Consider the following 27,785-nt stretch of genomic DNA (forward strand, 5'->3'; position numbering starts at 1 on the left):
ATAACCGAGGAATAATCGACAACATTTTTATCATATCCGCCCCGGCTGATAATTATATCAAAGCGCTGATAGCGTTTTCAGTGTGAGGCTGGTCAGCGAGCCTTGAGGTACACCGCCAAGTGCAAGACGTAAAGACGGTCGCGGTTTTACGAGCGTTTTACCACGGCATCGACATACCAAAGGTTTATTTCGGCACAGTGGGCTTAGAACCAAGAAGTTTCAGCAGCTCTTCAAGCTGTCATTTTTACTTTTCGGATAGTATTGTTAAGTGCTGTGATGGAGCATCCTGCCTTCGCTGAAGCCGGAGAGGCGCCGGGAATCGAGATCTGGACTATTGATGTAAGTTTGACTTAATGCGTTATTTTAGAGTTTTTAGCTGTTGTTTTTAATTTTAATTTGATAAAGAAATATATTGCTTACTTGGGGGTAAGGGACAAAAATTTACTTGTACGCTGCAGCTATGATGCCTCATGCCAGCTGTCAGCTGAGCAGACTACTTTGAAAATTTATAAAATCCCAAAGTTAAACTGTGTAGAGATATCATTAAAAATAGAGCGCCTGTGTATTAACACAGGCGCTCTATTTTTAATGATATCATAATAGTGTTAAGTGTTATGTTTCTATCGAGACTTTCCTGAAAATGTTTCTTGCATCTATCAGTGATAGCCACAAAAGTTGTATATTGCAATGCAATCAAAATGTTACAAATTGGATTTAATTATGCCTATCATGATGACTATCAGCAATCATGATAAGCCTATCGACTACACTATTATCTGTAAACCCAGATCAATACTAATTCGGCGAATACTATCTAACTGTTTCTATCTTGTTAAAGTTGAGGTTAAGTATACTTAGGGCCTGTTTCACCACTTCCTGATAAAGTGCCGGATAGGCTATCCACAACTGAGTTGACAGATTCTCCACACTATCTGTCAAGTTAAGTGGTGGATAGCCTATCCAGCACTTATCAGGAAGTGGTGAAACAGGCGCTAACTATAATAAAGGTAGGCAAAAAGGCGGAAGAAGGCAAAAGAAAACGAATAATATTTTGCAGTTAAAAGTAAATAAGAACAGTGGTTAGAACTAATTATTATTATTTATTTATAGTAGTCTATAGACTAATGTTTAATGTTAAGTAATGTATTTAATTAAAATATTGTTTATTTTTCAGAAATTTGAGCCAGTAGCAATAGAGCGGAAACTCTACGGAAAATTCTATAATGGTGATTCATACATTGTATTGAAGGTGAGATAAAGTTAATAGTTACAACACGAAATACGCTTAAAAATGAAAAAAAAATGTTTTGGACAGACTTAACTAAACGATACATTTCATTTCAACACTTATAAAACATAAGCTAAGTAGGTACTGTAGCAAACGAGTTAGTCCATGGTCTATCTTTATATTTTCAACTCATATCATGAACTTTCGTATGTAAAAACTGTTGTTATAGCTAGGGAGTACACTATAATAATCGGCCAAATGCGAGTCGGACTCGCGCACGAAGGGTTCCGTACCATTATAGAGCAAAATTAGACCAAAAATTGTGTTATTGTATGGCAGCCCGCCTCAGTTAGTAATTTAATTTTATTAAATATAATAAAATATTAAAGTACACATATAACTAAGGATTTTGTGAAAAATTCAAGTACCTACCTGTTGCTATTATTGATATAGAGCAAAAAAGGTCAAGAAAATCACGTTTGTCGTATGGGAGCCCCCCTTAAATATTAATTTAATTTTGTTTTTAGTATTTGTTGTTATAGCGGCTACAGATAGGTATACACAATCTGTGAAAATTTCAACTCTCTAGCTACTACCGTTTCTGAATAGTTGCCTGGAGACAGACAGACGGACAGACAACGAAGTCTAGTAATAGGGTTCCGTTTTTACCCTTTGGGTACGGAACCCTAAAAATGCTAGTTTAATCCAGAACAATTTACAAAACTCAACTTTTCATGCAAATATCTTTCCAGACGACCGGCGTAGACGCCTCCTCCCCTCTCTCGTACGACGTGCACTTCTGGCTCGGCGCCAAGACCACGCAGGACAAGAAGGGAGCCGCAGCCATCCTCACCATCACGTTGGATGACAAGCTGGGCGGTAAAGCCGTGCACCACCGAGAGGTCCAGGGACACGAGACCAGCCAGTTCCTGGGGTACTTCCAACCAGGTGAGGTGGCTTTCAGCCTAGGGGAGACAGCGTCCCAGGGGAGACGAGACGGCACACTCATAAAATATGTAAATCCGGCACTGGGGGATTTCAAGCATGATGAAGGCTTATATCCAGTTGGGGCTGAATAACATATCTATGCAGGTTCTTATGGCAATAAGGTGCAGATCTACTTATTGTCAGACACTCAGAGAGAGACGACAAGTGAAGATGACAAAATTGTCAACCTTTCTCGGTTCTTACCTCAGGTTCTTACATAATAATTTGTGACAATGACCAAGGATGTTAAAGAAGCGCACGTGATACCTAGGCACAGTCGCGTTAAGATACCTAAAATTTCTGGACTTTCGCTTGATTCCAATAAAGTTGGTTATCTTCTACTAGTACTACTAGTAGTAGTGCATCAGCTATAGTCCCATTCTTTCATCCGGAAATACGCGAATTTTTCCTAACACCTCTTGCTTATTCCAGCCATCAGGTACCTGGAGGGTGGCAATGAGTCCGGCTTCACGGAGGTGGAGACCAACGCCGGAGCGGAGAAGCGCCTGCTGCGCCTGTCCGGGTGTGACAACATGAGGATTGAGGAGGTACAGTGTTTTGATCCAGTCAGTGGTGGCCCTAGGGGGTGGCGAACAGGGCAATCGCCCGGGACCTCGCGTCAAACAAAAAAAAGTACAGATTTTATGACTCAACATTTTATTTATTTGAAAGACTTAAAGCATAACTCGTCAAACATAACGAATACCTACCACACGACCAGACCTACTTTCGCAATTCGCACAAGTAAGTACTCCGTAGGACAAAAGGCCTCGTAAAAACGTGCCGCCCGCTTCGCAAGGGGTAAGGCCACTGGGTACAGTAGTGGCTGAAATGGTGCGCAGACTGCAGGGTCTAACGGATTCAATTTTGACCGACTTCTAGCTTTCTTTCTTTTCTCGAAAGCATTAAGCCATCAAAGAACCGATGCAGGACATCATATTTAAAACATCGACTGTGTTGTCTTCTCAATCTGCCTCATGTCCTTAAAGTCGATCATCTTCTTGTCAGATCACACATTTTCCCTTGTAATCTCCATAATGTTCCAATAACACTCATTTTGCAGGTTCCAGCGGACTCCTCCTCTTTGAGCAAGGAGCACTGCTTCATCCTGGAGGTAGAGCACGACATATTCGTGCTGATGCCGGAAGGTGCGAAGGCCACGCATCGCCGCAAGATCATCAGCGTCGCCAACAGCCTACGAGACGATTACCACAACGGCAGAGCTACCATTGAGATTATCGGTAAGACTCACAGAAATAAATCAAGATAGAACGGCTAAGCGGGTGGAGTAAGCGTGTTTCATTCTTGCTTGTCGTGCAAGATTCGTTGAACGTTCATTCAGTCAGCGTTTACGTCTCGACTCTATTACACCGGAGCGGTTGTGCAAGAATGCCTCATTGTGCAGTGTCTAATTGTAATTATTATTTTTAACAAAAAATTAAAACCGACTTCCAAGGTAAAATCAATAATAATATGAACTAAAAAGTATTAAATAACTCTTACTCTATAATAGTGCCTTTTTCAGAATTCGTCTAAATCTCAACTATTTCTGTACATACTACAGTCTTCATTATTTGAAGTCGGCACCAGCTAATTTTATCGTGAGTTCAGTCAATGTCAGAATATCTGAAGCTTTTGGGACTGGTACCGACTTCAAAGTAATGAAGACTGTAGTATGTACCTACAGAAATAGTTGAGATTTAGATGAATTCTGAAAAAGGCACTATTATAGAGTAAGAGTTATTTAATACTTTTTAGTTCATATTATTATTGTTTTTACCTTGGAAGTCGGTTTTAATTTTTTGTTAAAAATAATAATTTCACTCTTTTTAGTTATCTACAAGATAAGGCTTTACGCGTAAATAACCACTACGAATGATAACTATTCACATTATGTTACTGTAAGCAAAATTGTGGTAAATGCTTGCAGTTATCTAAGCGATGCTGCAATTTAAAAACTTTTATCTTTAAAGGTTCAGGAGTTCTGTTCAGTGCCTTTGGACCTTCGTATGAACTTTCTCTTATTCGTAACATATGTTTAGGTTACTAGAAACAACATTTTAACCACTATGAGTCTTTTGATAAATTTCAAGGATTTCCCTCGATTGCTCATAGATCCCATCATCAGCTCACCACTTTCGTAATTATTATACAAAATCAAGATTATACCCTATACAACAACACAAGAATTTTGAAAATCGGTCCACAAACAGCGAAATAATCATCAAAAACATTTGCTTCGATGCAAAATATCACGAAAAGCATCAATAATTGGGTCATAATATTGTGATGACCCATGGCATAATTATGATTTTGATGATGATGATCAAATAAATTGATGTGTTGGCTTATACTTTTAGTTGTTTAAACAACGCCGAAATCCCCGAACCTGTATCTATAAGGATTCTAAAGTTCTGTTGGGTACCTTCGGATCCAGGGTATAACTTGGTGCGAAATCTTACTTTTTGGTAGCATTTACCTCGAATGCTTCAGAAAAAATTGAAATCACTATATGTTTCGATACAAATTTCAAGGAGTCCCTTCGATTCCTCCAGGACCCCATCATCAGATCACCACTTTTCTAAACATGGTACCAAATTCGAATTAAACCCTATACAACACAAAAATAATTTTGAAAATCGAATCACAAACAGCTGAGTTATCGTTGAACATGCAAAACAAAAAAGAAAGATACATACAGCCGAACGTATAACCTCGTCCTTTTTGGAAGTCGGTAAAAACAGAAGTACGAAAGTAAATCGGTCAAAAGGAGGTATTTCTTGCCACGGGTAAGTTATTTGTTTTAACTTAAAGCAAAGCAAAAATTGACACGAGCGATTCCTTAGCATCGCACGCGCATTGCCGGTATATTATCTTGATTTATTTCTGTGGTAAAACTTAATTTAATTTTTAATCGAAGGACACCCTGAAATTCAGCCAAATGTCTCCATAAACGTCGTATAGTGAGTGTGGTAAAGTGCGCTTACCCAGCAAGTCCGCCATATTGCTATCTTTTATAACTATTAATACTGCTAATTGGAAATCTCCAAACAGAAACACGGAAGAATAGCTATATGGCGCATTTGCCTTGCGCTTTGCCACACTCCCTAATCAGTATATAGCTTACAATTTATGACGCAAAGTTATCGCCATGATGATCGCGGTTGTAATATCTCCTCTATCTTTGCTTGTTTAACTATTCCATTAATTTCGCAGATGAGTTTTCATCGGAGGACGACATCAACATGTTCTTCGAGGCGCTCGGCTCCGGCTCCATGGACGAACTTCTGGACGATGACTCTTCTGACGTGAGACAGCTTTGATAATGTTTACACTAATCACTAATCAGTCTTATAACAATTCAAACTGTAATCCGTTTAGCTCAGTTATAATATTGCATGCGTTTTCAAAAACTTTTGTATTACAAGGGAAAATGTGTTGACCTACACTCTACAGCAGCGGTCGGCAACACGCGGCCCGCGAACGTTTTACTTGCGGCCCGTGAATAAACGTTTTGTGAATAAGTTAGAATAATAAGTATAAAAATGTTTTCTAATATTGCTAGTAGTTATTACAACTTAAAAACGTAGCTGTTTGTGTCATTTTGTAATAAAAACTTTCTAGAAAAGCCCTCATTATGCGTAGGTATATAATTGGGCTTCTAGGGTTAATACGAGTATGAGGCCTGCGGCCCGCCATTAGCTTGTTTTGCCACCTTGCGGCCCTTGCCTGCCGAAAGGTTGCCTACAGTCTACAGTATTTATTTAACAGCAATTTAGAGAGGCAGAATGAAATTCTTCTATTAATCCATAGTTACTCGGCAAATATTTACGAAAGGATGTACTATACCAAAACATATTTGTACCTGTCCCTGGCCCCATGACCGGAGTCCAGGCTATGAAATGTCATGTATAGTTACCTCTTACTATGAACTACTTAAAATGGTACCTAGGTCCATAATTGCTATAAGTAAGTGTGAATTTCAGGGCTACACGCGCGAGAACATCTCGACAGTATACCTGTACAAGGTGCTGATGGGTGAGGAGTTGGAGCTGGTTGCTGTCAACAAACCCTTCAAGCAGAAGCAGCTGTCCTCAGAGGTACACCATATTATTATTTTTTACCGTAGGGGTATTTCGATCTTTTAGCCCGGCCGCACATTGTCCGAATTCTGATCAGAAACAGTTGAATTTCGCCGGACCGCCACCCCGCACACTATCCGAAATATCCTTCCGGCGAGTTCGAGCTCACTCGGCTCAGTACAAAATGTAAGAGACAGCGCGGACGTTCAACTGTTTCTGATCAGAAATTTCGGACAATGTGCGGCCGGGCTTAGACCTTTTCGGTTGTCTAAGTATAATTTGGGGTGTGTTACGACAGCTAAGTTAAAACGCCATACCTAAACGGTTTCTGAAGGGCGATTCACAGTGGCGGATTTACAAATTTGCCGCCTGTAGGCTATTCAATTTTTTGCCGCCCCTATAATAATTGACCTTTGAAATTCAATACGTTAGTTTAGTTCACAATCATATCCCACCAAAAACATTGTTTGAAAATTTGTGCTGAGACGACCATACAAGGTACGACGACCCTGTGCGGTAGCGAAACGGCGAAGCCATACATATTTCCTGGTATGTAGAATCTGTTCAGTAGAGTTAGGCGTCAGTAGAGTTAGGCCGTATAGATTCAGACGCTTGGCTCTACACTACATGAGATCTCATATCTTTTTCACAGGGTATACGGTTTATAAACCGTAAACCTTATGTGGTCGTCTCGGCAATATTTTACAAGAAATGTTTTGGTGGGATTTTTTATTTCTGTAAGATAAAAATGGAGCTAAATTTGCCGCCCTATGCCCTAGGCTCCAGCCTACTTAGTGTATTGGTAAATCCGCCTGTGGCGATTCACGATTGCCATTCGGATTCGGAAACTTTTTCGTGAGGTCATTGATGCGCGGCGAGCGTTTATTGGATGTCGGGTGACGAAGTTTCCGAATCCGAGTCGAATTGCGCATTGTGAATCGGGACCTTAACTAAAGAACGCATCTCGTTAGTCTCTCCTAGAAAAAGACCCTAGATAAGCCTTTGGTCCTATCTAAATATAACTAATTCTTAATTTCAAAAATCAGGATGTGTTCATCCTGGACACTCCAGACTCCGGAGTCTACATCTGGCTGGGCCAGGAGCTGGATCCCGACGTCAAGAAGAACTACAACGACATCGCGCAGCAGTACTTGGACATCAAGGGGTATCCGTCTTGGGTGAGTAGTATAGAACAGACCTGCAAGGATACTTCATACTTGTGCGTGAGTGCGAAACAGCTGTTCACACAAAATGACACCAGTGATAATACTCATTTCGGCTTGATGTAAAATAGCGGTCGCCCGCGGCTCCGCCCGCGTGGATGTCGGTTACCGCTGCAAAAAGCCTACCCAGGAAAGACACGGTCTGCAAAATGATTCCCAGGTCAATTTAGACACCGACACAAACATCGACGATGCAGTCATTATCCGCATGTTGCAAAGATTCTTTCCGTGGATGTTAAAGGAGCCTCGATCTTTAAAATTTCCTACGTCTTTAATTAGCGCCCCCGGCCCTGCCCATAGATCACGGATCATCATGATCATTATAACTTCCAGGTAGCAGTGACCAGGGTATCAGAAGGCGCGGAGAGCAGCGCGTTCAAGCAGTACTTCCACACCTGGGATACCGTCACCGCCGCCGGCTCCGTCAGGGCGCTAGCCGCTCAGATCGGTAAACACAGCGTCACGGTCAAAGGGAAAGATGCTCACCCAAAAATTGGTGGGGCGCGTCTTCGTGGATTGCACGGACTATAAAGTTCCAAATGCCGAATTTAGATTTAGAATTCCGTGAGACTAGCGCAAACGTTCGTTTTTTTTACCGCGCGAACGCGCCGATTTGCACCTGAGACGTAGGCGTTAGGTACGTACGGAATTCGTTCCGTTCGGAAAAAATCGAACGTGTGCGTCAGTTAATGTATTTTCTACTAATATGCATTCGGGAATGGGGTGAACGAATTCGGAAACCGAATACAGAAAACGTGTGTTAACGGCGAATCGACGCACAAAACTCCAATGTTGTCACTACTGCTACTTCCAGACTCTGGTTACTTCTCGTGCGACGCGGAGGAGAGCCTCGCGCAGGCGAAGTACATCGGCAAGAGTGCGGCGGCGCGCGGGTACATGCCCGACGGGGGCGCCGGCGCGCTCACCGTCATCAGGTACGGTGACGATCGCTGGTTCATTTCCATTTTCCAGCTACGTACGATAGATTACTTGGTGCTCAAATGTTTTTAGCAGTAGACAAGAGCCCTTTGGAGCAACATTTATTTTTCTTTAATAAAATCGAGGACTATAAATGGGTCACATTATGGATGGATGACAACTACCGTCGCCCATGGACACCAACGGCCGGCAACGCAACCTGCAACCGCAGACCTGCAGATGCGTTGCCGGCCTTTTAAAAGGAAATTAGGTCTCTTCTTAAAAGTTTGCGTATAGGTCCGGAAATAAGGCTGGTGACAGTTCGTTCCAGAGTTTTACAGTGCGCGGCAGCGGCGCCTTTTTTTTTTTTTTTATGAAATAAGGGGGCAAACGAGCAATCGGGTCACCTGATGGAAAGCAACTTCCGTCGCCCATGGACACTCGCAGCATCAGAAGAGCTGCAGGTGCGTTGCCGGCCTTTTACAAGGGAATAGGGTAATAGGGGAGGGTAGGGATGGGAAGGGAAGGGAAAAGGGGAGGATCGGGAAGGGAATTGGGCCTCCGGTAGTGTTGTATAATCAAAACGCCGGCTCGTTGACAACTGATTTAATATACTTTTTAATACAATAAGAACTTCTTATTACGACATCTTCCCATACATAAAAGAAACAAAATGATTATTCTAAACTAAGTAAGTATGTTAAATAACAATAAAATAAAATGAAATAAAACAAATTGCTAATCTATCTCTGCTTACAACCTCGCGTCCGAGGAGGAGAACAATCAAATTCAACCGTTGATTCTAAATCAGATGGTTCATAGATTGAACCATGATCCCTATTCTCCTCTTCGGATTCTATCTCCTCACACGAGTTGTCAAAATTTTGCACAACAGAGTTATCTGTTGTGTTTTCTGTCACAGGCCTAATTAAGTGCCTGCGATTGCGTCGATAAATTCCTTTTTTATTTTTTACAATATAGGAACGAGGGGTCTCAGCTTTTCCGACCACCTTTCCACGAATTCGTTCATTATTATTTTCCACCATTATTACATCATCGCCAACACTTAATTCTGGCAGTGGCTTAGTATGCTGATCATAATAAATTTTATATTTTAACTGCTTATTTACAATATTTTTATATTGATCAGGGTAGTGACCGTGTTTCAAAAGATCTGGATGCACTGGGAGCCTACACCTTAGTCGGCGTCCCATCATCATTTTAGCCGGAGAATCTAAATTATCCCTAGGAGTATTTCTGTAACTCAGTAAATTTAAATAAAAATCAGTCGTACTCTCAACCGATTTTTTGATGAGTTTTTTAATCATCTGTACGGCCCTCTCACTTTTACCGTTGGACTGAGCATAATATGGAGATGAGGTTATGTGCTCAAAACCCCACTCGTTAGAAAAAACTTTAAAATCCCGACCTGAAAATTGCGGACCATTGTCGCTTATGACAGTTTCTGGAATACCATAGCGTGCAAAATGCTCTTTCATTATATTTATAACTGACTTTGACGTGGTATCACTCAATTGAGAGACTTCCACAAAACCTGAATAATAATCAACTAAAATCAAATGGTTCTTTCTCGCATACTCAAAGATGTCAATACCAATTTTATTCCAAACCATATTCGGTACTGAAATTCTTTAAGATATTAGAAAGAAAGGAGGAACTTATTTCTGCTTACGACAATCGTTTTATTTATTCGAGTCTATTTTTCACAACACAATAATAACAGTTGCTAGGATACATAAGAATAATAGACAATAGTTCAAAACTATATATGCGACCTTCTTAACATTCCCTCTCCTCTCAAGCAACTGTTCGTTATCTGTATATTCCAGCTAGCTTGCACAGCTCCGAAAGCCTCGGCTTGAATAGCGGCTTTGTCAAAAAGTCTGCTAGTTGATCATTTGTATCAACCTTCTCAACTCTTATGTCCTTTTCTAGGACACACTGCCTTATGAAAAAATGTCTCAGCTTTATGTGCTTTGTGCGCTGGTGCGTTTCATAAGGTGGATCATAAGCCAATCTTATGGCGGATTCGTTATCTATGTACAATGGCGTGCTCTCTACCAGAGTGTTAGCCTGCATAAATTTGACGATCCGTCTAATCCAAATAATCTCTCTGGCGGCTTCGCTAGCTGCTATTATTTCTGCCTCTGTAGACGATATAGCGACAGTAGTCTGACGTTTACTTTGCCATCCTATAGCACCATTGGCGTTGAGGCAAATCATGCCGCTGGTGGAGCGTCCAGTCGATTGATCACCACCGTGATCAGCATCACTGTAGCATTCTATGCCTTGGCCCGCAGTGGAAGACTTGTACGTGATACCGTACTCTATGGTGCCTTTAACATAGCGTAGGATTCGCTTTACTCTCGCTACGTCTTCTGGTGTTGGGCTATCTAGCTTGCGTGACACTATTCCAACCGCATAGGCAATATCTGGTCTAGTGCCAACCATCAAGTATGAGAGTGCTCCAACTACTTGTCTATATGGAAAGTCATGATAATCATTTTGATCTTTTGAAGCTGGCACGCTGTCTTTTACGATCGGAGTTACTGCGGCTTTGCAATCCTGCATTCCAAACCGTTGTAAAAGCTTCTTTGCGTAACTTTTCTGATCAATTTTTATTGAGCCATCTGATTTCCGGTTTATTTCTAAACCTAAGAAATAGGAACCGTTACTCGTCGTGATTTTAAATCTTTGCCGCATTTCGTTCAGAAACACCTCAGTTTCTATTGAACTCGCTGAAGCTATTAATCCATCATCAACGTATAACGCTATCAGTAGCTTTCTCTTTCCCTCTCCTCTTTTAAACAAGCAGGGGTCGCTCTGACTCTGTTTGAAACCAAGTTTGAGGATGTGTTCAGTAATGGTGGAGTTCCAGCATCGCGGAGCTTGTTTAAGTCCATAAAGACTCCTTTTAAGCTTGCAAACCTTACCATCATTGTTTGAGTATCCTTCAGGAGGCTTCATATAAATCTCCTCTTTTAATGTGCCATACAGAAAGGCGGTTGAGACATCAAACTGGGATAGAGACAGGTTTTCTTGTGCAGCTACACTTAGTAGTGCTCTTATGGTGCTTGTTTTTGCAACAGGGCTGAAGGTTTCATAATAATCCAAACCTTTTTTCTGTGAAAAACCTCTAATTACAAGTCGGGCTTTATATTTATCAATCGACCCATCTGGATTCGTCTTGATCTTAAAAATCCACTTGCTTGAGATTGCTTTTCTGCCTTTAGGTAAATCTACCATCTCCCATGTCTCATTTTCTTTCAGAGAATTAATCTCATTATCCATTGCCTTTTTCCACTCATTTGAATCCTTACATGTTATTGCTTCCTTAAATGTGTTCGGCTCTATCAGTTGTTCATCGTTAATTGAATTCATACAAACGGTGCAGACAAAGTCTTGATATTTAGCCGGTGGCTTAAGATTTGATCGCTCTCTTAGCATCATCCTACCTTCAGCTTCAACCTCAGATGCAGTCAGTGGGGTGTCTGCCCTTGACTCACTTGCATCGTTGACTTCATAGTCTGCTTCGATGTCATCGTGAACATCTTCATCAAAGGATTGTTCCGTCTCAGGAAATGTCTGTTCTGCCTTAGCCATGTCATCTTCAAAAGCAGCTCCATTCTCTGCACGCGATGGTTCAGTAGCACGCTCTACTTGCTGAGAGGGCGGTGCTATACCTTCATCGTGGCTTGTCAATGGCTGCTGGTTTTCTATGACGGCCGGTCTAAAACTTTCAATTTCACGAGGTATGACGAAGTCAAATGTGGTGTCAGGTCTTTTATCAGCAGTACTGTTCGGTGTGGCTATGGGCTCGTCAGATTCTTCTGGATGACCGATTAGAGGATTCTCATCAAAAATCACATCTCTCGAACGAATCAATTTGAAGGTGCTGCTGTCCCATATACGGTAGCCATCATCAGCATCATAGCCGATAAGTATACCCTTCTGTGCCTTCTTGTCTAACTTCTTTCGTCTTTGTTTCGGAACATGTGGATAACAGTGGGATCCTATTATTCTTAAGTGGTGTATTCTGGGCTTCTTCTGGTGCCATAGCTCATACGGTGATCTATCACCTACAGTGGTAGGACCTGTCCTGTTTAAAATGTATACCGCTGCAGATACCATTTCAGCCCATAATGCAGGAGGAATTTCAGCATGTGCGTACATTAGACTTCGTGCCATTTCCACAACTGTCCTGTTGTCCCTTTCAGTTGGGTTCTGTTGTGGCGTATAGGGCATAGTCAATCGTTGTACAATTCCTTCCTTCTTGAGAGTAGCTTGTACTTTCGCGTTGACAAACTCTCCGCCATTGTCGCTCAGTAGTTCTTTAATAACAACTCCAGATGCTTTGACTTCAGCGAGCATGAGCAGCAACTTTGCGTGTACTTCAGCTTTCTGTTTCATAAAATATACAAATCTGTACTTAGTATATGCATCTTTGAAGAGGACGAAGTATCGTAAGTTTGTGATAGAATATGGGAAGGGCCCGCATACGTCTGCATATACCAGTTCTCCGGGTTTTGTCGCTTTATCTCTGGTCCCAAACTTTAGACGGTGGGATTTTCCATAGATGCATCCTTCACAGAGTTCTTTAGTTGCTGGTACTTTTATGGCAAATTCCTTCTCTATCACTTTCTTAACGTGACTCTTATTTTGATGTCCAAATCTTTCGTGATATAGCTGTAACAGATTAGAGGTTGTGGACACATGATTAACTCGTACAGTTGGTTGTAGACATCTTAAATTTAGTTTATATAGTCCTCCAAACTTGCTGCGAGTACCAATCAGTTTCAGCTGTCCATCAATCTTTATTGTGCATTTTTGTGTGGTAGACTCAAAAACGCTTTTGTCCGAAATATCATGGGTGGCGAGGACTGAGAATAAATTCTTGCTAATGCCGGGTACGTACCATACATTTTTTAGTAATATTGATACTGGTTTACCGTTTATATCAGCCTCTGCGAGAATATTTCCGATGCCCAGGGCTTCAATACATTGGCCATTCGCGCCAGTCACTGTATGACGGCTCTCGAAATATTTAAAGGTCAGGAAGAAGTCACTCCGATTGGTCACGTGACTGGTCGCCCCATTATCAACGTACCAATTTAAATCCTTCTTATCACCAAAATCTGGCTGTATTGACATTGCCTCTGCGGTCTTGGATTCCTTGGGAGGTTTTGGAGGTTTTCCATCCTGGATCCACCGCTTGCAAGTTTTTACCCTGTGACCCTTATCCTTGCAGTAGTTGCATTTGAGATCTTTGAAATTATTCTTTTTCTTATCACCCCTCTTGGTTTTCGCGTACAATGCTTCTGCAGATGTGTCGTCAGTAACTTGCGTGTCTGTCTGACGCAACACTCTCTCATGTGCGCATAGCTGACTTGTCAGATTTTCCTTCTTTGAAATCAATAGCCAACTGGCCCTAAATCCAAGATATTCAGGAGGTAATGTGTCTAATATTTTACATACAAGGAGAATTTCTGGTAATTTTGCATCGTTCTGTAGTTCTAAACACAATTCACTCCAGATGTTCTTTAAAATTGACACATGTGTAATTATGTCATGATCTGGGTCCTTTTTGTAGCTGAAGAATTTCAGGCATAGGTCGTATGTCTTGTCTACACACGTACCTCCATAGATGCGCTCAAGTTCATCCCACATGTCTTTAGCAGCATCAAATCGCAGAAACTTTTGCAAAACATCATCGGACATGTTTGTCGTTAGCAAAATTAAAATGGCGCTGTTCAAATTTTCAAAACTTTGAAGTTCATTTTCATATCTAGCCTTTTCATCGCTAGTTGCCGTAAGCGCCAAGGATGGTCTTATTTTCTTACCTTCGAGGATATCTAAGCCACCCGGCATTGCTTTGAGGACAATGAAAATTTTGAACCTCCATGTTTTGTAATTCTTGGAATCTAATTTTCCAATTTGAATCTTGCTCGCATTTAATGCTTGTTCCATTATTATTTCACGTTCTGCTACCACTTTAAGATATTAGAAAGAAAGGAGGAACTTATTTCTGCTTACGACAATCGTTTTATTTATTCGAGTCTATTTTTCACAACACAATAATAACAGTTGCTAGGATACATAAGAATAATAGACAATAGTTCAAAACTATATATGCGACCTTCTTAACAAAATTGGAATCATTGGTTCTTTACCGGGTCTATTTAGATTCTCTTGACATACTCTACACTTTCTCACATATTGTTCCACATCATCAGTCATTCCTGGCCAAAATAAAACTTCACGAGCACGTCTCTTACATCGATCAATTCCTAAGTGTCCATCATGTACAATCTTTAACATTTCATTTTGTAACGTAACTGGAATTAAAATTTGATTATTTTTAAAAATTACACTATCTACGCAATACAATTTGTCTCTCATTGGCCAAAAGTACTTCAAATCATTTCGAACTTCATACCTATTGACTGGCCAACCGTTCTTAATATAATTCAACAAACAAAGCAACATTTTATCTTTCATCGTTTCCTTTTTTATTGTACTTAATTTATTGATAGACATTGGAATATTTTCAATAACCATTTTTAATTGGCACAGTATAGCGTTACTAATATCCTCATCTAATAATTCAGGAAGAGGCGCACGCGACAGCGTATCAGGTAAATACATATATTTTCCGGGCTTATAGACAACAAACAAATCATATCCCTGTAACTTTAACATCATTCGCTGCAAGCGTGCTGGGATATCGTTTAATGCCTTTTTGAAAATGCTCTCAAGAGGCTTATGATCCGTCTCAACAATAACGTGTCTCTTGCCGTAAATGTATTGATGAAATTTTTGACAAGCAAAAACAATAGCTAGCAATTCTTTCTCGATCTGCGCGTAACGCTGCTGCGTCTGCGTAAGTGTCCGAGAGGCGTACTCTACGGGCCGGCCCGCCTGCATGAGCACGGCGCCCAGTGCAATGCTACTCGCGTCCACAGACAATAGTACCTCTCCGTCTACATCATACAGCGCAAGCACCGGCGACGAACTCAACAGTGATTTTAGTTTGTCAAAAGCAATTTTATGCCCGGCATCCCAACACCAACTTGTTTCTTTTTTTAACAGCCTAGTCAGTGGATATATATGCTCTGAATGGTTGGGTACATGTTTAGATAAATAATTTATAGCGCCTAAAAATCTTTCTAAGCTCTTCTTATCCCCCGGTTCTGGCATATTCACAATAGCTTTAACTTTCTCAGTATCTGCCCGCATTCCGTCCTTATTAAATATATGACCTAAATAAGTTACCTCAGTTACACAAATCCTACACTTATCTTTATTAAACTTTAAATTAATATGCCTAGCTCTTTTATATAACTCACCTAGACGCGTATTGTGTTCCTTCTCATCTGCTCCCCAGCAAATTATATCATCGATGAAAGAATCTACTCCTTCTAGTCCTTCCAATAATTGTCTTACCTTAGCATGAAATATCTCCGGCGCACTATTTAATCCAAAGGGTAACCTCAAATATTGATAACGCCCAAACGGCGTTATGAATGTACATAAATCTGTACTCTCGTCGTCCAACTTAACAGACCAGAAGCCTGAAGTGGCATCTAAAACTGTAAAAAATTTTGCACCCTTTAATTTCATAGCGATTTCATTTAAAGTGGGCAGTTGAAAATGTGCCCGTTGAATGGCCTTATTTAGTGGTCTAGGATCTAAACAGACACGCAAACTACCATTTTTCTTGGCCACCACAACGATAGAATTAACCCAGGGCGTCGGATGAGTAACTTTTCTTATTATTCCTAACTTTACCATTCTATTTAACTCATCCTGTAACTTGTCACGCAAAGCTAATGGAACCTTCCTGGGTGCACATATAACTGGTGATACCCCCTTATCAACAACAATATGATACTCGCCTGGTAAACACCCGATTCCGTTGAATAAATCCTCATTATTGGAGACACTCAAATCATGGATTCGTCTAATAAGTCCTAACTCCAAGCATGCTTGCAATCCCAGCACGCTTTGACAGACCATGTTCGCTATAGCAAACTTTAAACAATATTCCTTATTCTTATAAGACCATCTTAAAAAACCTACACCCTTTATAGGAATAAAGTTACCACTATACGATTGTAATTTAATCTTATGATTGACATTAATACATCTCAAGTCGAATCCTAAGTCCAAAAAACGTTCGTAAGAAATGACATTTATGTCAGCCCCCGAATCTAATTTAAATTTTTCAGACCCATTCTTACTATATAAAACTACACTCCAATCTTCCGATACACAATTAATTTCGGCAATATTATCTAAGGATGATATCGTAAATAACTCTTCCTCAGCTTCCGCGTCCGAAATATTTTGTTGGTCATACATTTGCTCTTTTAATTCAATATTGTGTACTTTCCGTACCTTACACATTTTCGAGAAATGATCAATATTATTGCATACGTAACATTGTTTACCTATGGCGGGGCACTCGCCAACGTGCTTGCACTCGCCTCCACATCGACGACAACGCAATGACGTAGCCGTCTTCGCGAAGCCCCGTCGCAGCACACCGGCGTCAGCAGCGCCGACTGCGACCCGGTGCTCTCGCTGTGGCCAGCTCCGCTGTCCGCCGCGGCGCCCTCTGGTAGCGCTACTGCCAGCGCCACTGCTGCCGCCGCTGCCGAAACGCACCATGCGTGCGTTCACGCCATCCACGCGAGATGGCCCCGCTTGCAACACTCGGCTGCTCTCCTGCGACACCTCTTCGACCTGACAGATGCCAATAGCAGCATCGAGAGTCAGGTCTTCATGCCGCAGCATGCGATCGCGAAGTGTCTTGTCGCGAATGCCGCACACGATTCGATCTCTGATCAACTCGTCCTCCAGGTCCTTAAACTCGCACGGTTTACTTAAAAGTCTCAATGCAGTTACATATTGGTCTATAGTTTCACCAGTTTCTTGACACCTCATGAAGAAACTGAACCTTTTTACTATAATATTTTTCTTAATTCCAAAGTATTTATTAAATTTTTCTTCCAAAATTTTAATATCGTCTCGGTCCGATTCATTCGCAAATTGAAAAGTTTCATAAATATCATACCCGTCCGGGCCGATGAGATTTAACAACAGACTGACCTGTACCCCGCTATCCTCCTTCTGCATCCCTGATGCCTTCGTAAAAAGGTGGAACTGAGTAATCCACCTTTTCCATGCGTCAGCCCGGCTGACGGAGTTGCCTCCCAAACAGAGCTCTGGAGGCGGACGAGCGTGCTCCATACTTGTAACTCTCTACTTCTTATTACTTTTCCCGTAATTAGAATATGGAATGTAAGCGTTTTATTTTCTTTCTAAAATATTTTATTTTTCCGCTGCCACCATGTTGTATAATCAAAACGCCGGCTCGTTGACAACTGATTTAATATACTTTTTAATACAATAAGAACTTCTTATTACGACAGGTAGACTCACTCACTCGGCGAAACACAGCGCAATCGCTGTTTCACGCCGGTTTTCTGTGAGAACGTGGTATTTATCCGGTCGAGCCGGCCCATTCGTGCCGAAGCATGGCTCTCCCACGTATAAAAACGCACGGTGGAAGACTGTACCTATGTTTTTTTGCTTGGAACGATGACGAAAAGTTAATATTCCCCTTCTAAAGTATTATTTTATGTACCAGGGTATCAGACGAGCAGGAAGACATAACGGAGTCGTTCACGGAGACGCCCAAGCTGTACCGCGGGGAGGTGTACGTGCTCAAGTACGCGTACTCGAACGAGGACGGCCAAGACGCGACTGTTGTTTATCTGTGGCTGGTGAGTTTCATTTTCAGATTCTCTGATTACCACAGCTACACACTCGTGTACTCAAACAAGGACAGCCAAGACGCGACCGTTGTTTATCTGTGGCTGGTAAGTATAATCAGGAAGTAGCATGGACAAAAGATAAATCGGGTACCTGATGTTATTCTCTTCTCTCTCTCTCTTCCAGGGCAGTGAAGCCAGTTTAGACGCCAAGAAAGCCGGACTGGAGTTAGTCAGCGAGCTCGAAGACGAGGACGACAAAGTGACCATCGTAACGCTACCACAGGGGAAGGAGACTAAACACTTCCTCAATATTTTCAAAGGTACTAAGTAAAAGGTAAAACTAAACACTTACAATATCCTTGGTCGTAGCCAAGGCGTAGGTTTCACTGGTATCACTCTTAATCACTAGATTCCACTTCGAAGTCGCCTCGAAGATAGCTCAAACTGAACTGATTTACTGGGTCGCCTCCCGGTGGCTATTTTTATGATCCAAGGCGAGTCCCAAACTGTTCCAGAAAGTTCCTTTCTAGAACGTACCCGACTCGCGTAAACATGAGTTGGATGTTTCTTGAAGTCCACCTAACGCCATCTATATGGAGTAGGGGTTTCATGTTGTCTTTGTTCCCCGAGTGGTTCCACTAGTCGAAGCTAGATGGCACTGTGTGTCCGTAACAATATTTAACCAATAATTATATTACAGGCGGGCTGATGGTGCTCTGCGGCTCAAAGGAGGACGACTACAAGGTCGACAACTTCCGGAAGAGTTATGATGATGATGGTATTCGGCTGTTCAGGGTAAGTTAAACATGAAGCATCTTAATCTATAGTTAAATGTAGATCGCGTTAAGAAAAGAGTGAATTATCAACACGTTGACCAATGATGCTGGTCTTCATATTCACTTTTGTTAATATCACCATTTTGGCAAGAAATGAGTTAATGCCATATCGCCTATACCTATTCTTAAATCACAATATCATGGATGTATATTGTATAATAATGACCGACCGTTGAGATAACAACAAATATGGAACATTTAGGCATTGAGTGATATGACACCACAATACTTATCCCCAGGTGGAAGGCACGGTATCAAACGAGGACACGCGCGCGACGCAGATCCCCGAGAACGCAGACCAACTGGAGGACGACGACGTCTACATACTGGAGACGCCCGACGTCGTCTACGTGTGGAATGGCAAGGTAAAGGACTGCGGGGCCGTACAACGAAACCGTTTTGAGACTAAAACAATCGAACGAGAATGTCGCGTCCTAGTCTAACAAACGTGAAATGACCAAACCGTTGTATGAAAATCATTGTTAGAGCAGGACGCGACATTCTCGTTCGATTGTTTGAGTCTCAAAACGGTTTCGTAGTAGGTCTCCTGACTCTCGTAAGTCAAATCTCATTGGTCGGGCTGAGAATGTGGACACCGCTGTGAATCCTGGCCTACACTCGGTTACTTTTATGTTTTTTTTTTTTTATGAAATAAGGGGGCAAACGAGCAAACGGGTCACCTGATGGAAAGCAACTTCCGTCGCCCATGGACACTCGCAGCATCTGAAGAGCTGCAGTTGCGTTGCCGGCCTTTTAAGAGGGAATAGGGTAATAGGGGAGGGTAGGAATGGAAAGGGAAGGGAATAGGGGAAGGTAGGGAAGGGAGTAGGGTAGGGGATTGGGCCTCCGGTAAACTCACTCACTCGGCGAAACACAGCGCAAGCGCTGTTTCACGCCGGTTTTCTGTGTTAGGCCGAGCCGGCCCATTCATACCGAAGCATGTCTCTCCCACGTATAAATTATGTGAATGTCTGTTCACAAAAATAATGCTGTGCTGAACCCGAATCGGTGGTAGGCGTCATGTAGACGTTTTAAAAGTGTTAACTTTTAACCGATTTAGAAAGAAAATAAAATAATAAAATTTACGTTTTCAATTTTGTATAGCCAGGTGGGTGAGGCACCATAGGCCCACGTGACGATCTATAAGCACATTTCCTGGTAAATTTTATAAAAATAACAATAACTTAGGGTTATCTGACACGGCCACGGTTAGAAGAGCTTTACGTCCTTTACTTACCAGGATATAATCCAGGGGCGTAGCGTACCTTGGCGGGGCCCCATATAAAATTTGTTTGGGGGCCTTAGGAAGGGTAAAGATTTCTCAAAAAAGAAAAAAATGTTTGCTTAAAATTATAAGAAATATTTACTTATTCATCATAATTATCTATCTGTCACTTTTTAAAAACAATTCAAATTAAATATTATTAATAAAACGTAGTGATTATATTCTCTTTGATTATTAACTCTCCTTGCCTTTTTTCTCCAAACTGATTAATTAAATCATTCATAGGTGATGATTGATGACTTTAGTTTTTCTAAAGTTTCTGCCTCTATGGACAATAGTGACAGGTGTGACAGGCGTTTCTGTTCCATAAAAGTTCTATAATTTTTTATCAGTTTTAATACGCACAATATATTACGCACCTTGGGGGCCCCCATAGGCGGGGGGCCCCGTATAATTGATACGGCTGATACGGCGGTAGCTACACCCCTGATATAATCTCAATCATTCTTTCTACAGGAGTCGCATTCTAGCGAGCGCGAGAGCGGGCTGAGCTTCGTGTCGGCGCTGGCGGGAGACAAGGAGGTGGTGGAGGTGGAGCAGGGGGACGAGCCTGACGAGTTCTGGGATGCACTGGGTGAGAACACTGATACTATATTGGACCCATCGGCTGGGAAGTTCCTTTTCGTCGGTTCCTGTCGTGCTATGGTTGTAGGAATCACCTAGGTCCCTAGGATAATCATTCTGAAAACACTTTTTTTATTAAGTATATACTATTTTTTCATTTGACGCAAAAGAAAGAGAATGCGGAATTTGTCTCCATAGATTCATTTCTAATGCATTAAATTGATTTCTTGGCATATTTCTGAGAAGCAGCTTCAAAGATTAAAATCTTGTCATTTTTAGAATCTTCAAAATATGAGTCTTGGCTAAAATTTTTCCTAATTCATCAGGTGGTGCTCCCGAACCACACGAGGACTCGTCGGGCTGGAAGCTGGCGGTGAACCGGCGCGTGCAGGCGCCCGTCAGCCTCACCGCCATCAGCGTGAAGGCGTCCGGCAAGATCAAGTTCGAGGAGCTGCCGCCGGACTTCGCGCAGACGGTACGTGGTAGACTCTAGCGTCAGGTGGTACACCGGAAACGGCGAATGCAGGCGCCCGTCAGCCTCACCGCCTGTGAAGGCGTCCGGCAAGATGGGGGGTAAACTAAAGTAACGCTGTAGTATACTTTGTTCTATTGTGACTCTGAAGAGATTGTCTAGGGAGTACCAAAGGAAGTCCGAAAACAGGAGTGGTCTGCCGATCCCTGTTGAATTCGTTGGCACCAACCAACAGTCAATTCTTTTACCCCATGAATTGACTGTTGGTTGGTGCCAAAGAATTCAACAGGGGTCGGCAGACCACTCCTGTTTAAGGTAATCATAGGACTAATATGGTACAGATCGAAGACATTTCCAGGACAATAATTGGTTGATTCCAGGGGATTAAACAGGGGCATTAAACAGAGGATTAAACAAAATCACTTTTGTTTCCTATGTGTAGGATCTGGCGGACGACGGCATATACATCCTGGACACTGGCGAGGAGCTGTACATGTGGCAGGGCAAGAACATCAGCGAGAGAGTTAAAAACGCGCGACGAGCTATCGTTGGGGTGAGGAACTATTTTTTAAATTTTAATAGCAGCAAATGTTTCGTGAATTCCGAATGAGAAGCGATTACAGTCGCTTACACAACACAACACGCGCAAAACTAGAAAGGTCGCAAGCGCGTTGTTGGTCTTTAAACTTTTTTTAAATAAAAAATAATGTAACGCCTTCTATGGAAGATCGACTAAGCCTCGGTACAAAACCGTTGTATGATTATTCTGTCGTGTCAAGCCTAAACTACGCAAGCAACCCCAAATTGACGTGGGAGAGCCATGCTTCGGCACGAATGGGCCGGCTCGGCCGGAGAAATACCACGGGCTCACAGAAAACCGGCGTGAAACAGCGCTTGCGCTATGTTTCGCCGAGTGAGTGAGTTTACCGGAGGCCCAATCCCTTATCCTTTTCTCTTCTCTACCCTTTTCCCTTCCCTACCCTCCCCTATTACCCTATTCCCTCTTAAAAGGCCGGTAACGCACCTGCAGCTCATCTGATGCTGCGAGTATCCATGGGCGACGGAAACTGCTTTCCATCAGGTGACCCATTTGCTTGTTTGCCCCCTTATTTCATAAAAAAAATGCATATTTCGCACATCCTCTAAAAAAGTGTCATATCACAAAAAAACAAGTTTTGAGAAAAACGCGATTTAAATATATTTTTTAACTATTTGTGTTATTACTAATTTATTATTATTGATTTGCAACTTTCAAAAACAGAAACAAGTGAAGAATTTATTAAGCTTGTTTACAGAAAGAAAGAAAAAACACTCTATAAGAAAATATGTAAATTTATTAAAGAAAAAAGAAAATGTGTCCCATAATGTGACTCTTTTTCACATTACTTAGCAACAGATATTAAAATAAAATACTACTTCTTAAACAATAAAGCGAGGAAAATAATTTCAAAAACTCTAAATAACCAACAAAATCTAAGCATTATTTTAAAGGAACTCTCCAAATCACAAATAATATTAAGCTACGTTAAAATATTACATTATCTTTGACCCACCATTTACATCGTAAAAACTTAATTAGTACCTTCTTGATTCTTCAAAGTATAACTTAATTAGTATACTTATTAGTATAACTTAATTAGTATCTTTAAATTACAAAAATAAAAATAAAAAAACATGACAATAGCCTCTGTGCAACACATAACTAATAACTTAATTAGTTTCCTTAAAGTTGGGAATAAAAAGAAGAATAGTAATTGGGAATGTGATTATTCTCCAATAAACTTAAGAGATCTTTTTTTTTATTCTCTTTTATTTTAGGGCGACATCTATACGCCCTTTTAATGTTAATATTTTCGGAGTTGATTTGTTTTCGGCTGATTTCAGCCTCCTTAAAATGATCATCTTTATAGGAATGTTTATAAAAAACTTTGTTAGGTTCGCCTTGGGTCACTTTAAAAACTTTCAAATCAGCAGTCTTCAAATTCTTCGCATTGAAGCCGATGTCTTCTGATAAACTCTTCATTGAAAAAAAATTTTTAAAGCTCATTTCGTTCACGTGGTATGGTTTACCTTTTTTTTTTGCGGTTCTGATAATTTGTGCATATTGGCTGGGGACATAAATGGGGCCAGACTTAAGGTTTTTCTTAATAGCCTTTTCTATAGTGGAATGTACAGAATCACCTTCATTTTGTGTGTGGCCGGTGATGAGGTACTTATGAGTTATTGATTTTATCTTAGGATACTTTAACAAAGCGAAAATGTACATTGAAAAAATAAATTTATTCTTCTGCTGGCCACAGCAATTGTCTGAAAAAAATACTATTTCAATCCCTGGCCCATCATAATCTACCATTTTCTTATCTATAAAATCAAGTATGCAAGATCCGATTTCGTCTGCGCCTCTGTTAGCTTCTCCTTCATGCCATAAATAGCATTCCGTATGATCAGATCCAAGTTCACTTATTGTAAAATTTAGATTATTTAATTTCGACTTATAATAGAATACGGAAACATCTCCTTTTGGCGTTTGCAGCACAGCCTGTAAATCATACACTGCAACAATATAGTCAGCACTCACATTAAGTTTTTCTTTCTCTTTTTCGAGTCTAGACAGTTCTTTTTCTTCTAAGTGCGTTGTATACTTAATATTCAATTTCTCTTTTCCAGAGCTATCGGCATTTTCATAACTAACACATAACTCGCAACGATCTTTTTTAGGTATGAAGAAGCTTATGTTAAATTCTTGGTTAAAGATTTTTGCGTACATTTCGTGGTGTGCTGCTGGAAGACCTTGCTTTAAACATTCTGTTTTGTAATCTTCATATAAATCTGCAATACATTTACCACCATCGATGAACTCTCGGCTAGAATTTTTTCTAATATAGTGGCTTTCTATTCGTGGTATCGACTGTATGTGATCTCTGACAGATTTTTTAATGGATTCATCAATTTTTTTATGATTGCCATGTTTTCCTCTTTTATCTACCTCAACAAAACCTAGCTCTCTCTTATTAAAAACTGTTCTTACAACTCGGTCGTTAATATCTAAGGTAGCCATAAAGAACTTTTTGCACACTCGTATTTCTTCATTATTCACGATAAAATAATAGGCATTATTGTGTTTGCGAGGCTTCTGTTTCCCCGTAAAACGAACTGCAGGCATAATTTCTTTGGTACAGTTATTTATAAAGTTTCGTTGCAAGTTAATGTCCCCTAATTCCCAATATTTACTAAAAATTCTCATCCTGTCTTGACTTTGAATTTTTACCGAACATTGCATTTTACATTTATTAATTTCACATGGTGGTTTCATGGCCCGTGCAGGAACAGTTTTCTTTTTTTTAGATCTCGAAACATAAGACTGACCGGTATTACGTAATTTCTTTGCTTTGACACTTAGCCACTCATCAACTCTTGCTAGACGTTTTCTGCCTTTCTTAACATTACTGTTGTCCTCCATTTCAGTCAAATTTTGTGCCGCTTCTTCATCTATATTTTCTTGTGCAGATTGTGACGGTAGTCTAATGTTTTGAGTAATTTCTTCATTACTCTCCTGTACAGATTGTGACGGTGGTTGGATATCTTGGACACCTTCTTCATCTTTGTTCTCCTGTACAGATTGTTGGATGGGTAAGTCAATGTTTTGGTCACTTTCACTAACTTCATTCTTCTCTTCATATTGAGGGCTCGATTGTCTTAAGTTTTGGTCGCCTAACACTTCTGGGTCATTTATACTGGTTGGTGGGATTACATGCTGTACCGTAGAAGATCTGGAAGAGCTCCTGGAAGAACCGCTGGAAGTGCTACTGGAAGAACTACTCGAATAGTTAGGGTCCTTCACCGAATCGTCATCATCTTCAGAAAAATATTCCGAGTTTAGAGTCTGTTCAAGGTCATCGTTAATTGTTCCGGTATCGTCTGATACATCAATGCCTGGTTTTATACTACTGGTGGTGGGTACTAAATCATCTGCAAAAAAATTATATACTTAAAAAAGAGAATATACAATATTATGATAATTTAGCAAATTATATTAGTATTAGTTAGAAGTAGTAATATTAATATTATTTATATAAGTATTATAATATGAGAACTAAGAAACAGACGTCAATGTAGATGAGTTAGCAAATAAAGCAATATACAGAACAACCAAAAGATGCGTGTAGGTATAGCAAGTAGAAAAGTATTTTTTAAAACTTACCTGTGCGGTTCATGTTATTATTTTCTTTATTGTTATCATTTCCACACATTTGCAGTAACCGCTTGCCTCGACCTTCTTTAAATTGGCTAGCCATTTTATACCTAAAAAAAGAAAACTAAAAGTTAACGTCATTTTGGGCAACTTTGAATTGCGGTTTAACTTTGAACAATACATTATTGTATTGTTCAAAGTTTAACCGCAATTCAAAGTTACCTAAAATAAGCGTACTTAAATAGTGGTATTAAACTGCCAAATATTTTAGGTAACTAGCAAGCGGAACTAGCGCAACCAATTGATATGTTTTCATATATCTGTACTAAATCCAACGATATATATGGAATCAAGTTTAGCAGTCATTTTTTATTTTATAAGTACTATTAATGTTACACCAATTGGCGGCGCTAATTATATTAAACATTTATCAGTAAAACATTGAAAGGTGAACCTAACCTAACCTAGTATATTATTTGCGTTTTATATATTGCAAGTGAACAAAAATCTAGGATTGAATAGTAAAAAAGTGACACAATATATGATACAATCTTTTTTTAGAAGAATAAATTACAAATCAACAGCAAAGTTGACAACGATAACGTCATAACCTATGATGTGACATTTTTTTAGACTAAGCTGAACACAAATTATGTCATAACCTTTAATGTGGCACTATTTTAGATAGGCATGTAAGTATTTTTTAGTTTAAGTTTCTAAAAAACAGTCGTAAAATGTGTTACGACTGTTTTTTACTCATTAATATATAATAATGACAAAACGACTTACCCACAATACTGTTATAACACAGCTTATGACTACTTTCACCAGCACTAGCACACGTCCACCCGTCACAAGCCGTGATGCGGCACTGTCGTGGAGCGGGGGGCGCGGGATTACGCTCCGTAAAAAACCGACACTACCGCCATCTTTTGATTAATATTTGCACTAATGTTATGGCTGTTTTCTTGAGCGATAGGAGGGAAAAAAATGCATCAAACTGTATTTTTATCTTAATACTAGGTTTTTTTGTGTTATGACAGTTTTTTAGAGGATGTGCGATTTGTGTATATCACATTTTATTTTTTAGGAATACATTGAGGATGATGGCCTAGACCGCACAGTGGAGTCCGTTATAGTGGTCTCACTGAAACAAGGCAACGAGCCAGCTATATTCAAGAAGCTGTTTGTGGAATGGGACGATAATCTTTGGGAGGTGAGAATATTATTTAATTTCTTATTTCGTCTTGAAGAGGATAGATTATGTACGGGAAAAGAAAGTGTGGATTACACATAAAGTTAATATACCTAGTGGAATAGAGCTACAATCTTGAGCTGTCAAGCGAAACCGAAATTGATTTACGTCTGTGTGTAAAAATTTGTTTACGTATACACTTACACAAGCATCTTTCTAAGAGATAAAATTGTCAACGTGCCGATTAGTGCCGACTGGACGTCAAACAGATGAAAAAATTGGGTCTGCTGTCATGTATCACATCACACATGTCTCTTTTTACCACGCAGCGTTACTGGTTACTGATAGTGTTTCCGCTGGGTATAGATGTTAAAATTTAAATGACTTATATATTAGATTTTTATTTTTAAATGTGGTTTTCATTTGTTGTGTCTTAAAATATTGTTTTATTTTACAGAATCAACAATCCTATGAGGATATCAAAAATGAGACCAGAGAGAAGAACTAGACAAAATTTATTTATTTTTATTTACTTATTAAAATATTTATATGTTTATACAAAACTTATTTAACAAAATATACTTTGGAATATTTGTATCTTAGATTGTATTTATTTGAGTTCCACTCCACCCCATCAAGACAATGTAAAAAATATAAAGTATGGTGGCTAATTTTTTTGAGCACAATATTTTGCTTTCATTTTTCTCCTTCCCCGATGATATTGTACTTATACAGATATGTTACGTCCATACTATTTTCCGGCTTAAATCTCTTCCGAACAATTTTCAAATTCAAAATTGCAGAAATTGACAAATTTGACAGATGAGTGAAACAAAAGATACGAAAAACCATTTATGTAAAAGAGACAGTTCTTTTTTTAAACGTCAAATCGTATCGCTGTCTCTTTCTTCGCCTGAGCTATGACGAAAATTCGATTTTTTCCAGATTGTTCGAAAAAATAATTGAAAATGTAAATAATCGAGGTATTTATTGCAATCAAGAC

General features: G+C 40.1%; 1 protein-coding gene across 1 annotated transcript; it reads left to right on the forward strand.

Moving 5' to 3' along the window:
• LOC121736541 (gelsolin-like) lies at positions 1-27,394 on the forward strand. Its single transcript, XM_042127809.1, has 19 exons — positions 1-339; positions 1,175-1,249; positions 1,981-2,176; positions 2,648-2,763; positions 3,279-3,456; positions 5,432-5,523; positions 6,202-6,315; positions 7,344-7,475; positions 7,854-7,968; positions 8,335-8,455; positions 18,112-18,247; positions 18,423-18,558; positions 18,939-19,033; positions 19,314-19,439; positions 20,816-20,933; positions 21,250-21,398; positions 21,838-21,948; positions 26,678-26,803; positions 27,240-27,394. The coding sequence occupies exons 1-19, from the start codon at positions 277-279 to the stop codon at positions 27,288-27,290; spliced, it is 2,250 nt and encodes a 749-aa protein (XP_041983743.1). The 5' UTR covers positions 1-276; the 3' UTR covers positions 27,291-27,394.
• Positions 27,395-27,785: the final 391 nt, after the last annotated feature.

This window comes from Aricia agestis, chromosome 19 (genome assembly GCF_905147365.1).
Source record: "Aricia agestis chromosome 19, ilAriAges1.1, whole genome shotgun sequence".
Taxonomy (NCBI): Eukaryota; Metazoa; Arthropoda; class Insecta; order Lepidoptera; family Lycaenidae; genus Aricia; species Aricia agestis.

Excerpts from the sequence above, each read along its gene's own strand:
- LOC121736541 (XM_042127809.1), top strand. The coding sequence starts at position 277 with ATGGAGCATCCTGCCTTCGCTGAAGCCGGAGAGGCGCCGGGAATCGAG. Across the intron at positions 7,476-7,853 it reads TCAAGGGGTATCCGTCTTGG|GTAGCAGTGACCAGGGTATC; the intron begins GTGAGTAGTATA and ends TATAACTTCCAG. Across the intron at positions 19,034-19,313 it reads ATGGTATTCGGCTGTTCAGG|GTGGAAGGCACGGTATCAAA; the intron begins GTAAGTTAAACA and ends ACTTATCCCCAG.